This window comes from Pseudorca crassidens, chromosome 10, assembly GCF_039906515.1.
Source record: "Pseudorca crassidens isolate mPseCra1 chromosome 10, mPseCra1.hap1, whole genome shotgun sequence".
Taxonomy (NCBI): domain Eukaryota; kingdom Metazoa; phylum Chordata; class Mammalia; order Artiodactyla; family Delphinidae; genus Pseudorca; species Pseudorca crassidens.
Window position 1 is genome coordinate 62674572 of NC_090305.1, and position 15839 is coordinate 62690410.

Genomic DNA, 15839 nt, shown 5'->3' on the forward strand with positions numbered 1-15839 from the left:
CTAACCCCTAAAATGATGATATTAGGAGGCAAGGCCTTTGGGAGGTGATTAGGTCGGGAGGGCTCCACCCTTATGACTGGGATTAGTGCACTTTTAAAAGAGGCTCCAGAGAGATCCTTTGCCATGTGGCGACACAGTGAGAAGTCTGCAACAGGCTTCCACCACAACCTGACGGTGCTGGCACTCTGATCTTGGACTCCCAGCCTCCAGAACAGTGAGAAATAAATTTTTGTGGTTTATAAACTTCCCAGTCTTTGATATTTTGTAATAGCAGCCAGAAGACAGAGAAGTGTGCTCCACCAACCATGAGGCAAGTCACATGGCCAAGCCCAACGTCAGTGGGGTGAGGTAGTGCACTCCACCCAGAGTTAGGGGGTTAAGGGAGTGAATATTTGCAGCACAATAATCTCTTCTACTATGAGTACAAAAATTGAGGCACAGCATTCGGCAAAATAAATCATGGTGCTTATATTCGAATGATTTTCTTATTCCAAGAGAAAAAGGAGGAAACCAGTATTGAGGACCCATAGTTATCAAACATTCTGCTGAGAGTTTTCTCATGTGTTACCTCAATGAACGTTTTAACAACACCATGAGGAATATATTTTAACCCCATTTTACAGATGAGGTGATAAGCCACAGAGCTGGTGTGTGGAATATCAAAGAGTAGAGCCTAGTGTTTCCTGGCAGCCTTCAAATGCTGTGAATATTGGGTCACTTTTTTTTTTTTTTTTTTGTCATGGCAAATCAAGCACCTATTTCTTAGGGGAAAATACTGTCTTTACTCTGTTCCTATTTACCCCAGAAGCAAGAAGAGCTGTAAACTTTCTATGAGTGTAGCTGCCCATCACTCTTGACACTCAAATTGTTGACCCAAACCAGTTCTCTTGAATACTCGGAGTGTTGATGCAGATTGGCTGCTCAATACAAGGTTTTTGGGCTTCTGGGTTAGGGAGACTGAATGCTCGGGTAACTGGAGTGTGGCTGGACCCTCTTGGCTGTCTTCCATGTCTTGCTGTCCTATGGGAATACGGTCTGGGGGTTGGGTGGGTAGAGAAGTCAGGAATTCTTGGTCCAGAAATGTTGCCTGAAGAGGATCTCAGAGGGTCTCCTAGTGTTGTTCTCCCAGCCAGCCCCATCTGAAATGCCCCACCAACCTAAGTGTTAGCTTGTTTGTTATGAATGTTTAGCAAACGTTATTGTGCCAGGCACATTAATGGTAGTGTAGACAGAGGTAAACTGAGGACGGAGATGACTGGATTTATCCCATGATCTGTGTTTTTGCAGGGGATTTTGATGCCCACTCAAGCTTGAGTATTACTGCATTAGCCTATCAGGCAGAGGAGGCTCTTGGCTTTTTCTCCTTCTCCTCCTTCTCCTTCTACTTCTTCTCCTTCTCCTTCTCCTTCTTCTTCTTCTTCTTCTTCTCCTTTTCCTTCTCCTTCTTCTTCTTCTTCTCCTTTTCCTTCTCCTTCTCTTTCTCCTTCTTCTTCTTCTTCCTCTTCTTCCTCCTCCTCCTCCTCTTCCTCCCCCTCCTCCCCTTCTTCCCCTTCTTTCCCTTCTTCTTCTCCTCCTTCTTCCTCTTCTTCTTTTTTTAAACTATAGTTGACTTGCAATATTGTGTTACTTTCAGGTGTACAGCTTCAGATTCTTTTCCATTATAGGTTATTACAAGATATTGAATATAGTTCCCTGTATTATACAGTAAATTCTTGTTCTTTATCGATTTTATATATAGTGGTGTGTATCTGTTAATCCCAAACTCCTAATTTATCCCTCCCCACTTTCCCCTTCAGGAACCATAAATTTGTTTTCTATGTCTGTGAGTCTGTTTCTATTTTTTAAGTAAGTTAATTTGTATCATTGTTTTAGGTTCCATATATAAGTAATACCTTATGATATTTGTCTTTCTGACTTCACTTAGTATGATAATCTCTAGGTCTGTCCGTGTTGCTGCTCTTGGCTTCTATTCATATTTTTACTCCCTCATTCATTTCAGCTTAGTGGTTGGTTCTTAGTCCCATTTGGGGATGGCAGGGGCCAGTGTCTGGGCAGACCAGCCTCAGAGGACCAACAACTGCCTCTGAGCCTGTGCAAGACTCTGGGAGAGTCGCTGCCTTGCTTGCCACTCAGCTATGTGGTCCCTGCAGAGGTGGGCAGGGGCTTTTCCACTGATGTCCAGGCTTCCCTCCAGGGTCTCACCCAGGGTTCTCAAACTTGGCACCACTGACATTTTGAGTTGGATAACTCTTTTGCTGTGGGGGGCTGTCCTGCTCACTGTAGAATGTTTAACAGCATCCCTGGCCGCTATCCACTATATGCATGCCCTGCCCCCACCAAGTTGCAACAATGTCCCCTGAGGCACAAAATCACACTGCCCCTCCTCCCTGCTTTGAGAACTGCTAGTGTTACCTGAGTGACCACTTAGTGGAGGTGGCCCTGGGAAATTCTGTTCTCAGTAGAACAAGCAATGGAGAGGCGAGTGGTGTAACCGGAATGAACATGGGGTGTGGGGTAACCATGGCTTTGAATCTTGGCCCCTCCAATGACTACCCCTTCTTCACTCCCACTCTTCTCTAACCAAAAACAAAAACAAACAAAATAAAAACACACACACCCACAGACATTATTTCCGTAAATGACTTTTACTTCTTTATCATTTCTCTTGACAGTAATTCTTGGCAATGTGCATATAACATGAAGGCAAGCATACTTTCAGAAGTCATCAAAGATATGGTCCTATTGGCCTCATTTTCTCAAACCATTAAAATATTTTCATTTATAAAAATTAATCTAAATATAAATATTGACACTGAAGATCAAAGTCACTTGATGACAAAATAATTCATCTGGAACTATAACATATGCTTATGGATTTTAATAGTAAATTAAATCTTTGCACTTATTTGGCACAAGGAAACCTTTATAAAAATTCAAATGCCATAGAGCAGGCTTCTTCTTCTTTTTGTTTTTTTGCAAGGCTTACACAGTACACATTTTTGTCAAAGAAAACTGAGTATTTTAACACTGTAACACAACAATAGTTGCTTTTCATGCCTCTTAAAGAAAACGCTCTATTTGGAACTCAGATCTTTTTGTTGTGTTTTTAAATTTTGTATTTGTTTGCTTTTAGTAACACCAACAGAACAAAAAGCCAAAGATTTACTTTATTTCAAAGGAGTCATTTCTGTTGGATAACACATACACAGCATCAGCAAGGAGTATTACCAGAAGATAGGTAGACCCCCATCAGGAATGGATCATAACACACATTTCAGCCGCAAGTCAGGTCTGGAAATGTGCACAGCAGCAAAAGATAGTAGAAGTGGAAAACAACACAGAATGAGGCTTTGTCAGGCATTCGAGTTATAATTAGCTTAAAGGTCTGACTTTGGCAAATTAATCACTCTGGCCCTCAGTCTCCAAATCTGAAAAGTGGGGATACCTACTGAATAGGGTTGCTATTAGGATTAAAATGAGAATAACATTGCCTCCTTCAGAGCAGTCACTTAATATACGTCAGTCATGCTATTCCCTTGCCTCCCATGTTTTGCCTTCTTCCTCAGATTCAGAATTTATCAGGAGCAAATTTTTTAAAAGTTGCTAATGTTTAATTAATTGAGTGAAATTCCAGTTCCATTTGCTTTTATAAATACACTGTAAAATAGTCATGCATGTGCTACCACACACGTGGAGTTAGTGTCAGCTCTTGCGTCTGTTGAATTCAATTTGTCCTTGCTTTATTCAGACATGCAAGTTTTCTCAGGTCTTAACCATTTTTATCTTTAAGGTCATTTTACTACTTCTGCTGAATATTTATTGGGAAATAAATTTTGGAGGACGGCGTTTCCTTGTGTGGCTATATCCTGCAATAATCCAGTTACCTAAACCTCATTTAGATGCAGTCAGTGCTAAACCACACCTTATTGATTCTAGACAGAGTGCTAAAGTTAAGCCAGTGGTGGGCTTTTGCAAGCCTCTCCCCCCTTCAGAGCGAGGAAACTCTCAGCGAGTCCAAGGAAGAACCCTGAATTCTCGATGAGACATTGTTTCAGATAGATGTGGGCCAGCATGGGTGAGTCAGAGCTTTCGGTCCTGTGGCTTGTGACTGCAAAGCAATGGGAGGAACTGGTGGTGTGGTGGGCTAGGAGCCAGCAGGAAGGAGGTGGCTGGAGGGACACCTTGAGAGTTGAGGGCTCCCCAAGTTAGACAGCCCCTAGTGCTCACTACAGGGGTTTTCACTTTTCTCCTTAGCATTTGTAGGACAAAGATGCTTGTGAGAGATTAATAAGAACTGATGAGTTAAATGTTAATACCCTTCACTCCACTATCCCCCGACCCCAACAATATATTTTGGGATAAATTGTTGACATGTAATACTAGTTGATTCAAAGGGATTAAAAAAGGAAAAAAAAAAAGGTCTTAAAGACAACACGCAGTAGCAAAGCGAACAGGGAAAAGATGCATCTTTTGAACTGGAGCTCTACTGTTGGAAGCCAGCGTCTTGGTTTTCTGTCTTGGATTCTCCTGGGAGCCTAAGGCAGAGAGTAGGCAAGACCTTGATGCTGAAGTCTGGGTCTGCTTTCTGGCTGAGGTATCAGGACAGCCCTGTGCAGGGGTGCACTGTGGCCTCCCCACGCCCTCTCCTCAGGTGGAAATCCGTACAGTATTCGATGGCTGTTGGGTCAAGGCACTGTCGTGTACGGCCGGAGGCAGTGGGTCACTGGCAGTGGAGTTCCATGGTGCTAATACCTCACAGCAGACTCCAGGGTGGGCTCCTGAGGGGAGAAAATGAGCAGATGCAATCAGTCACTTGGTGAAAGTGAGGAGAGGCCATTAACAACAACGTCTGCTGCTTTTTTTATGTTGTAAAAGGTATTCATGCCCATTGACCGGTGAAATATTTCACAGTATTCAAAAAGTGATGCATTTCTTACATGTACTTCTTAATCCATCTGAAATTCATTTTGGTGTATGGAATAAGGCAAATTGATTCCCTTCCCACTGCATCCCGTTGGCTAATTTCCCAAGCAGAGTTTTTAAAAAAAATAATCTATACCTCCTCTACTGGTTCCTAATGCTTAAAAAGTCATATAACACATTTTCATATGTGCCTGTATCTATTTCTGAGCTTTCTATTCCATTTCATTAATCATCAGTTTCTGTACAACTTTTAATTGGTTTTAAAATCTGGCAGGAAAATCACTTTAATTTTGCAAAATGCTCTTGTCTATTCTTTCTGATTTATTCTTACATGAACTTTAGTTCCAAGAAAATCCCACTGAGAATTTTATGAGAATTGCATTAAACTATAAATTAATTTGGAAAGAAATGAACTGTTGGTCGGATTTATTAATCAGTTTCTCAATATTAAAGGTATTGGTGGATTCCTGTAAAATTTACCTGGTAATTTATTATTTAATGTACTGCTGCATTTAGTTTGCTGATTTTTATTTAGCATGCCTCATCTCTCTGAAGAAGTACTATTGGTTTGTGGTTTGTATGCGTCTGTTTGTGCCTGTGTGTGTAAGATGTGTACATACTTACCAGCCCTGTCAGCCCTTTAGCTGTTGGGGTTTTAACAGTTTTACAACTTGAATCTTTTAGTTTTGAAATTTTTTAATCCTCTGGAATATTTCATATTGCATGAGAATTAGCTCATAAAAATTAATCAGCAAAACCTTTTGGTCAGAGAAGCTTTTTTGAAGTTTTAATAAATTTTAAAATTTTATTTAAGTCAGTTTTTACTGATATTCTGATTTATTCTGATTTTAATAGAACTAAGACTTTAAAATTTATTAGCATAGATTTACATCACATTGTATATTTAAATAAAAAATTCACATCTCTTATTTTTTTATTTCTTGGGTTTTTTTTCTTGAATTGGCTAACAAAAATTTCTCTATTTTTCCAAAGAATAAGCTCTTGGATTTATGATCATTTCTATAGCTTTTTGGTTTTAATTGGTTTATGCATTTATCTTTGATGTCTGAAATTCAAAGTCTAGTTCACTTGTTTTGCTTCTTCCTTCTTTAATAATGAAGAAAAGATTTAATACTGTGAATTTGACTCAGTGTGGTTCGGTATGTATCCCATTTGTTTTGATATATGTAATGTCTTCATTTTGTAATGCTCTGTGGATTAGCTTTTTTCTTTAATCCAATAGTTACTTGGAAATATGTATGAGATGTGCACGTTGTGTGTGTGTATGTGTATACTTGTGTATGTGGGTGCACATGCTTTAAAACTTCTGAGTAGGGTTTCTGACTATTTTAACTTTTGTTCTAATTTTCTAGATTTGCTTTATCCAATATGGTAGACACTAGCCACAAGTGGCTGTTTACATTTAGATTAATTTTTAAAAAATTTATTTATATTTTATTTTTGGCTGCATTGGGTCTTCGTTGCTGCGTGCAGGCTTTCTCTAGTTGTGGCGAGCAGGGGCTACTCTTTGTTGGGATGCACAGCCTTCTTATTGCGGTGGCTTCTCTTATTGTGGAGCACGGGCTCTAGGCACGTGGGCTTCAGTAGTTGTGGTACACGGCTCAGTAGTTGTGGCTCGTGGGCTCTAGAGCGCAGGCTCAGTAGTTGTGGCTCACGGGCTTAGTTGCTCCGCAGCATGTGGGATCTTCCCAGACTCGGGCTCGAACCCGTGTCCCCTGCATTGGCAGGCAGATTCTTAACCACTGCGCTACCAGGGAAGCCCTAGATTAATTAAAATTAAATAAAATTTAAAAATCAGTTCCTCCAAGGCAGTAGCCACATTTCAAAAGCTCAGTAGCCACTTCTGGCTGGTGGCTACCATATTGGGCACTGCAGATATAGAACATTTCCATTATTTCATAAGGTGGATTCTTTACCAGTGGACCATCAGGGAAGTCCCTCTTAATTAAAGCTTAATAATTACACTATTCAAATTATCTAATTTGTATTTATTTCTGGTGTACTGGGCTTCCAAGGGCTGATAAGGGAATTTTAAAGTCATCAGCCATGGCACATTAGATTGCATTGCTCTATTGTTTTGCCGATTCAAGAAAGTCTCATGATTTACTTACTTTATTTTATCAGTATCTAAAACATCCTCCCTCCCTGTTTCTACTGTGTGCTTCTTGCCTTGAATTCTACTTTGTTTGAAAGTAGTATTCTTGCCTTTTCTTTTTTGTTTGCATTTATTTAGCATAGAATGTTGTCTATTCTTTCATTTTTAACCTCTCAGTGTTATTTAAAGTTAATTTATTTAAGAAATAATTTATTGAGGTGAAATTTACAAAACATAAAATTAACCATTTAAAAATGAACAATTCAGTGGCATTTAGTACATTCACAATGTTGCGCAACCACCACCTCTATCAAGTTTCAAAACATACCATCACTCTAAAGTAAAACCTCTTACCCATTAAGCATTTCTTCCTATTCTCCCTCCCCAGAGTCCCTGGCAACCACTGATCTATGTTCTACATCTACGGAAGGTAATTTATTTATTATTTTATTTTATTTTTTAAGAGAGGGGTATCTGGAGCTTTATCCTTTAAAATTTTTTTATTTTTAAAATTTTTGTTGACGTATAGTTGATTTACAATGTTGTGTTAGTTTCAGGTGTACAGCAAAGTGATTCAGATACATACACACACACACACACACACACACACACACATATATTCTTTTTCAGATTCTTTTCCCTTATAGGTTGTTAACAAAATATTGAGTATAGTTCCCTGTGCTATATAGTAGGTCTTTGTTGGTTATCTATTTTATATATATTAATTAATCCCAAACTCCTAATTTATCCCTCCCCCCCACCCTCCACTTTCCCTTAAGGTAATTTATTTTTAACTATCTTATTTATAACAGACTCCTTCCCTGGCCCTAGTGGTCTGCCTTTTCAGTGTGATAATGCTTCTTTTTAGCTCTTTGAAGTAACAGCCAGGAGCCAGGTAATTGGACTTTGAAAGGTCAGGCGTAACGGCTGGCCAATGAAGCAAAGGCAGTGGGCAGCACTGTTGCCATATGGTACCTAACAGATGCAGTAACTTGTAATTCAAAAGGGCATGCCCACCATTATGCCATTATCTGGTGCTTCTGTGCTCGTGACACAGGGACATGAGGGGGAGGAATGGGAAGGGAGTGACAGGTGATGCATAAAAGGCAACAGAATAAGTTTTGCCTTTCGTTGCTTCAATCTTGTCACCCAGCCATTGTCTGCCCCCTCTGCATAACTGGTATCACTGAGGCAGTTTAGCTGGGTCTTCACCTCCCATATAAGCAGCATCAAGCATTTGCAAAATTCTGAAGCATATGTTGGTGTTAGGGTAATAATCCCTTAGCCCTCTTATATGATCTCCAGGTTTATGCAAATTATCCACTGTCCCTTCCTTTGCCGCATTTTTGGGCAGCTGCTGACATTTTTTCTGAAACACAAGTAATTAATGGCTTAGAAGAAATTTAAGGAAGAGTGAATATGAATCAAAAACAGAATAAAAACTCTTATACCTCAATCAGACCTTATATTTCTGTCTACATATTTTTATTTCTCTTATATTAAATCTGGTTCATACAAGGAGCTGGAGATATAATTGACAGGATGTATCCACATACCCAAGAGGTTAGCAATATAAGGACCCCCACCACCCAACCAACAGGCCATGAGACCATGCAGGAAGGATGCTTCTTGGGGCTCTGACTGGGGACCTACAGAAAGAAGGGCTACAGAATGGAGGTGCCATCAACAGTGACAGTAATTGTCATTAAGAGAGAGATGACTTACTATCAAATCCTTGGTAGTGCTTTTCCTTTCTTTAGTCCTGTTTGTCGAGGACTCTTGGAGAATGAAGTTGCGGTTAAATGTTTTAATGGTGGTCGCTGAAGATGCCTCAATTTTTTCAGCTAAAAGGAAACACATAGGAATAAGTATTATCCAGAAGCTGGACTGATGGTTAAGGAAGAAAGACCAGGTGTCCAGATTACCCAGATTTTTGTTCTAGACTGGCATCTCATTCTGGTCCATAGGTCTGACTGTGGAAACTTTTTGTTCTGTTTATTTATTTATTTATTTATTGGTGGACCAAATAAATCAAGGCATCATTGGTGGCTTTCTAGGCACAGGTAGCTTGGAGATAATCCAATACAGTCTACAAACTCTTATTTGCAATTCTGAAATATAAAAGGCTCTAAAAACAGCAAATCTTTACAACTTTGGAGTCAAAATTGCCTGATGGCAAAACCTGACTTAAACTAATAAGTGGCCATTTCAAGTCATTGTCCCTCTCATGGAGCATGAACGTTGTCACGCTTTGCTGCAGGGATATTAATGTGTTTATCAGACACTACTCCAGACACCATGGGAGCGGGCTGTCATGAAATACACAGTACATGTACCATATTACCTTTCTAAAGTCCAAATAATTCTGAAACATATATTGACCCAAGGGTTTCAAGTAAGGGATCGTGGATCTGTAATATATTTTAACTGTTTAGGGCTCTGGGGAATACAAAGTAGGCACTGAGTAAACATTTGTTGAACAATGAATGGTGGAACCAGGACTCAAACATATATCTTCTGACTTTCTACTCTTCTAATTTGCAGGTCTAAATTTCTAGTTTGGCATCATCATTCTGTGGCTTCTGAATCTAGGGAAATTGTTGAAAATGTCCAGTAGATAAGAGTGATAGGACTGGCATTGCTGGAATTCCTCTAGGTTGGGCTCTTTGTTAGATGCTTTTGGTGTCCTTCCCACATCTCCCTGACAGTCACCATTCCAGCCCACTGTGACAGCATCCTACTACAGGCATCACCAGTCTCTCTTGGCCCATGAATGATGGGGTGGGTCAGAAGTACCAGGGAGTTAATGCCCCCACCAGAAATAACCTTCAAGCAAAGACGAGAGTTGAAATATCTCATCTTCCTATTCTTTGAGATGAAAACTCTGAGGTGCGGTTGATACCGTCTCCCAGAAGTCCTCAGCAGGGGTTAGCCTCATTTGCCCAAAGCAGCAAACTACTAATTAAAGTACATTATATTGGCTTAATTTCCTTCCCTGAATCTTTTTTTTCTTCCCTTATCAGTGTTTCTTGGAATTACCTCCCAAATCACATCTTTGTCCCAGGGTCTGCCTCTTGGAGGAATTCAAGTCAAGATAGACTCTCCACAAGGGCAATTCTGGGTGAGAACACCCCATTAGATCTGGTCCTCAAACTCAGATCTTTGAGTTACTCTGAGTGAGTGAGTCAGGCTTAATGCTTTGGTGGCTCTGTGGTTTGATTTAAGCATACCTTTCACCGGTGGAGCAGGGAGTTTCCTCCTCTGCTGCCTTGATGTGTCTATGGTTTGTACCTATAAACAGAACACAGGAATCAGTACACCTTCGCAAAGCTGGAGATGTTTTATCTTCTACATTTTCCAGGTCGTGCAATATTCCAGCAGAGGGAGTGAGGGACAAACGCACCTGGTTCCTTTGCTTCTGATCTCGTTTTCTTGTGAGGCGCCCACAGGGTGCTATGTTTAATCCTGCAATGGTCAGGGCTGAAATCCGGCTCTCAATATCAGAAATCTTAATGCAACAGAAAGGCAGAATCAGTAGGGAGAAAGCCCAGGAGGGGAAGAATCTTTGTTAAAAGTATTATGACTCTATAAAGAACAAATCTGCTTTGATATATGCTCATTCATTCATTCACTCATTCAGCTTCCACCAAGCACTTCTCTATTTAGTACTGTAGTGAGAAAATAAACCACAGGCCTTTCTTTGTAAATTTAATTTTCCAGTTGTTAGCTCTAGAGTATGTCACCCCTGTCAGAGGTCCCCTAGGGATAAACGGAAGCCCAGGGCACGATGGGCATGATGGCCCGGGGCCATCTGGCTCAGCATAGGGGTGGGGGTGGGGGTGAGGGAAGGCTTCCCAGGGAGACAACACGATGTGAGCTTTGAAAAGCAAGTATGATTTATAGGTCCTGCTTCCTTCTTCCGTGACTCCCTGAATCCAAAACCACAGCACCAGGTCTTAGGAGGGAAGCCCAGCAGCCCCTGGTTCAAGTCCATTTCCTCTATTAAGAGGCCAAGTGGCCTTGAGAAACTCCCTCCTCTCTCTGGGCATCAGTTTCCTTTACTATAACATCAGTAGGTCAGAAGGAACTCATATTTTTTTCCAACAATGTCTTAACGTAGATATAGAGAACAAGAGCCCACTCAGCACCCAGAAAGAACCCCGGTCCATCCATGTCCCCAGGGGTGAAGACAACACGGTCCCTCCTCTTAGGAAAGGGCATTACTGTGTGCCGTTGCCATGCTGAGTGCTTTAAACACATGAACTCACTCATGCTTCATTCATAATCCTGTGACATGGGTACCATTCTCTTGGTTTTACAGATGAGGAAACTGTGGCTTAGAGGGATGAGTGACACACCCAACATCTCACAGCAGAGCTCAGCATTAATGCTACTGCTCATGATCTTGCCACGTTGCCCCCTTCTCAGAGGCCTTGCCAAGGCCTGGCATGGGGGACACTGGAGGAGGCTGGCAGAGTCGAGGGAGGAGGCTGGGATCACAGCCATCCTGCTGAGATGGCACAGCCTGAGTGTTGCTGGGGAATCAGACAGGAAACCTGAAAGTGGGCCCTGCTGCCAATGTGTGTGCCTCCGCCCTGACGTCTCCATTGCCTCCCCTGTCCCTAAGCTATTTTGTGCTGCACAAGACGAATTCTGATTCTGCTGCCGTTTACTGAGGGCTTCTTTGGACAAAGCCCTTTGGGATAGCTGCTATAGGAAGTGCAGAGAGAAGGTCTGAAAGGTCAGCAAATATGGGAGATGCTTCCCCTATCCCAGAGGAGCGGCAATCTTACTCAGATAAGGAGGAGGAGGCCGATAAAGGCCAAGACTGTGGCAGCTGGTGAAAGAATCCAAGCTGCCCAGCAGCCAGCCCCCAGAAGGGGCCACTGTGCAGCCCCTGTCCCTTCCTAGCCCCCAGATGCCTTCCTATTCTCATTCCTCAAATTTCACACTGAGAACGGCGTTCCTTTGGTTTATAGACCAGTAAATTGCATAAACTTTTATCAGTCATTTGCAACTGATGTGGGTTAGATGCCCACATTCTTTCCTGGAAGCAGTTTTGATGGAGGGCTTTGCTCAGAGGGCCCTGGGAGACAGGTCAGTGGGAGAGCAAGTTGCTGACCTCCTGATTTGCTGACTGCCAGGCTCTAGAATAAGAAGGGTTAATTTTTCCAGTTTTAGTCCACAGGGCAAAGGATGCAGAAAGAGGAAAGGAGACTGCTGAGGGCTGATATTGCCTACATTTTGTTTATCTGTCTCTCTATCTATCCATCCATCCATCTATCACGTTGTATCTGTGTTCCATTAATTCCTAAGACTGCATATCCAGTGACCCTTACACTGTGTTCCCTTAATTCCTAAGACTGCATATCCAGTGACCCTTACACTTGCTAGAAGGGGATGACCAATTCTGCTCTGGGTTTCCTGGGAGCCAAAGCAAAAAGATCATTTTACGACTCTGTGTCCACAAGATAAAGACCAAGTACTCAGAAGAATAGCTTTTCTTGATATTTAGAGTTAAGAGAGACCTTCCCCAGGAATGCCCACAGAGATGACCCTTCAGGACGCAGTGAACAGCATCCTTAGCACGCTGCCCGTGCATCATCCTGCAGTTGGCTTCAGCACCAGGCAATCCTGTCAGATTAGGTCAGATTCTAGGGTTGCTTTCACCTTGGAGTCCCAAAGGTTAACTCCAAGGTGAAAGCAACCCTAGAATCTGACCTAATCTAAGAACTCAATTCAGCACATCTACCCTCCAGTGGGACCCTCCTACCATCCTGCAGGATACCCTCTGTGACATCTTCTGTGAGACTCTGCTTTGGACAAGAACAGATAACAAGGAATTAATCTTCCTTCTGTGGCAGCAACTGTAGGACAAGGAGAGTCTCCACGCTAATAAAGGTTCCCACATTGAAAAGAGCCATAAAGATGATGGCAAGGTTGACAACCTCCCATGCAAAGTAAGGACTCTTATGCAAGTGGATATATACCTGAGGGCAGGACAAGCACATTTTTCAGAAAACCACACAGCACAGACTGGTGAAGAATTTGGGCTCTGAGGCCAGAAAGACTTAGGTTTAAAATCCTGGCTTCATCACTTTTTAGCTATTTGACTTCGGTTTAACCATTCTGAGCCTCCTTTTCTCCAGATATAAAAAGGGAAGAATAACAATAGCCACCTCATGGGGATGCTGAAAGGATTAAATACAATAATGAGTTCAAGGGTTAAGCCCAACTCCTGGCCCACAGTAAGACTCACTGAATATTAGGTATTATTAATGACATTATTATAATATTTAACAACGAATGATAAATTAATAGGCACATTCAAACACATGGAAAATGGACATTTTGGACTCCAGGATTTTCTGCCATAAAACATGACTCCAATAATTTAAGCCTAGAAAAATTTGGAAACATGAATAACTAATTATCCAATAAAACCCTCCCAAACACCCATAAACAATATTACTTCCTGCTAAACCATTCAAGAAGTATTTGCTGCAAAATATACCCCCAGAAAACAAATGATTTGATTCTATTTCATATAACATTAACTATAAATTGATTAAATGTTTAGTGGCATTTGTGGGAAATGATTGTTTTTTTTTTTTTTTTTTTTTTTTTTTTGTTGTTGCGGTACGCGGGCCTCTCACTGTTGTGGCCTCTCCCGTTGGCTCCGGACGTGCAGGCTCAGCGGCCATGGCTCACGGGCCCAGCCGCTCCGCGGCATGTGGCATCTTCCCGGACTGGGACACGAACCCGCATCCCCTGCATCGGCAGGTGGACTCTCAACCACTGCGCCACCAGGGAAGCCCGGAAATGATTTTTGAGGAGAGTTGCTCTTCAGCCATGCTTGCTGGTAATAAACAGTCAACAGGGCCATCTGTGATGAGACCATTCCTGGGCCATTCCTAGCATAGAACTGGTTCCCTCCCATTCTCAAGAGTGCTGAATGATATGAGCAGCTGTTGTGATTTTTGATTCTTTAAGATAAAAATATTTATTTAAAAAATAATTATCAGACTTCCCTGGTGGTGCAGTGGTTAGGAATCTGCCTGCCAATGCAGGGGACCCAGGTTCAAGCCCTGGTCCGGGAAGATCCCACATGCCGCGGAGCAACTAAGCCTGTGTGCCACAACTACTGAGCCTGTGCTCTAGAGCCCACGAGCCACAACTACTGAGCCTGTGCACCACAACTACTGAAGCCCACGTGCCTAGAGCCCATACTCGTGACAAGAGAAGCCACCTCAATGAGAAGCCCACGTACCGCAACGAAGAGTAGCCCCTCGCTGCAACTAGAGGAAGCCCGCGCCTAGCAACAAAGGCCCAATAAATAAATAAACTTATAAAAAAAATTATCTCCCAAAACTGTCATCTTCTCTATCCAGAGATGGTTTCAATTGATCCCCGTTCTCCAGAGGATGCAGTTTTAAGATGCAGGGTCTACAGAAATAGCAGTGAACCAGGGGTCTACAGTGAGCTTATGCTGCAGAGACCAGCATTTCTCATGGGTCCCTGAGTATGTATATGTCCATGGACCCCAGTTTGAGAATCAGTTACTTAGTCCACAGTCCATTTTGATCCAGAGTCAGAGGCCAAGAGAATATCCATGAAAACTGCAAACAAGCATCTTCAGAAAGTTATAGATAATATAGTAATTAGTTCTAAAACAGCCATATCTAAATCATGAAAAATATTGGTCTGAGAAATCTACACTTCGTTTTTCATTTATTTATTCATCTCATTTTTATTGAGGCCCAAACCTGTGTGAGGTGTTATGCTAGGCACTGGAGTTATTGTGTTAAGCTAGATAGCTAGAGTCCTGTCCTCAAGGAACTTTTAGTCTATCGTGGGGAAACCTGGCATTAAATAGGTAATCAACAGTGTGATGGGACTTCCCTGGTGGCGCAGGGGATAAGACTCCGCGCTCCCAATGCAGGGGGCTGGGGTTCGATCCCTGGTCGGGGAACTAGATCCCACATGCATGCCGCAACTGAGAGTTCGCATGCCATAACTGAGGAGCCCACCTGCGGCAAGTAAGACGTAGCACAACCAAATAAATATTTTTTTAAAAAAACAGTGTGATAAAGGTTAGGGAAGGGTGGTTTTGGGATGGAATGGGAACCTCTATAGCAAGGGTCAGGGAATTTGTCAAAGAGGAAAATGGCATAGGTTTTAAAGAGATATATTATGAAGGTCATAATTTGGGGAGAGGAAGCCTGCACTTTAAAAAAGGAGGCTTTGGTGGAATCCACCTGGAAGGACCATGCCCACGAAAAGTCTGCTGGAGGTAGCAGGAACTGATAGATATAAAGGCTTTGAAATGATTCTTTTGTAAGATGGGGTGCCCTCTCCTTCTGCCTGGTAGTTCTCCATCTAGGCAGAGAGGAGAGTTCTTACCTGGATCTCAGCATGGTGGACCCGGGCTGCTGCCGTGGCTACTTGGTCCTCCAGATCTGCCAGTTCAGTCTCATCAGTGCCACTGTGGATGCAGCGGGCAGCATCCTCTAGCTCACTCAGCTGGCCTTCAAGTCCATACACGGTACCTGCCGCCAGGTACACCTATAGAGGAGGCATGGCCTTTGAGCTCAGGTCTGTGGACCCAGGACTGGTGGGGCCCCTTCAGGGGATGCCATAATTCAGGGGAGTGAAAGAGAACTAGACTCAACATTGGGAGAAAGAGACAGGGAGCCCCCCATTTATAAACATTCTTCACACTTAAGTGGTGGTAGCATAAGGTCTTGCCACCCCCTCACTGTCAACCACACCTCCTCTTCCCCCAACCTTTCCTGCAAAA

At 42.3% G+C, this 15839-nt stretch overlaps 1 protein-coding gene and 1 long non-coding RNA gene across 6 annotated transcripts in view; one reads left to right on the forward strand and one right to left on the reverse strand.

Annotated features, from left to right (window-relative positions):
• LOC137232318 (uncharacterized) overlaps window positions 1-15839 on the forward strand; it is a 557085-nt gene that overhangs the window by 121674 nt on the left and 419572 nt on the right. The gene's annotated exons all lie outside the window — the stretch shown is intronic.
• MYRIP (myosin VIIA and Rab interacting protein) overlaps window positions 2627-15839 on the reverse strand; it is a 221280-nt gene continuing 208067 nt past the window's right edge. For all 4 annotated transcript variants that reach the window (XM_067754015.1, XM_067754014.1, XM_067754012.1 and 1 more), the window contains exons 13-17: window positions 15443-15604; window positions 10443-10547; window positions 10270-10330; window positions 8765-8883; window positions 2627-4778 (exon numbers count right to left, since the gene is read on the reverse strand). In XM_067754015.1, coding sequence (XP_067610116.1) covers window positions 4746-4778; window positions 8765-8883; window positions 10270-10330; window positions 10443-10547; window positions 15443-15604 — 480 coding nt within the window. In that variant the 3' untranslated portion in view covers window positions 2627-4745. The remainder of the gene's footprint in view (window positions 4779-8764; window positions 8884-10269; window positions 10331-10442; window positions 10548-15442; window positions 15605-15839) is intronic.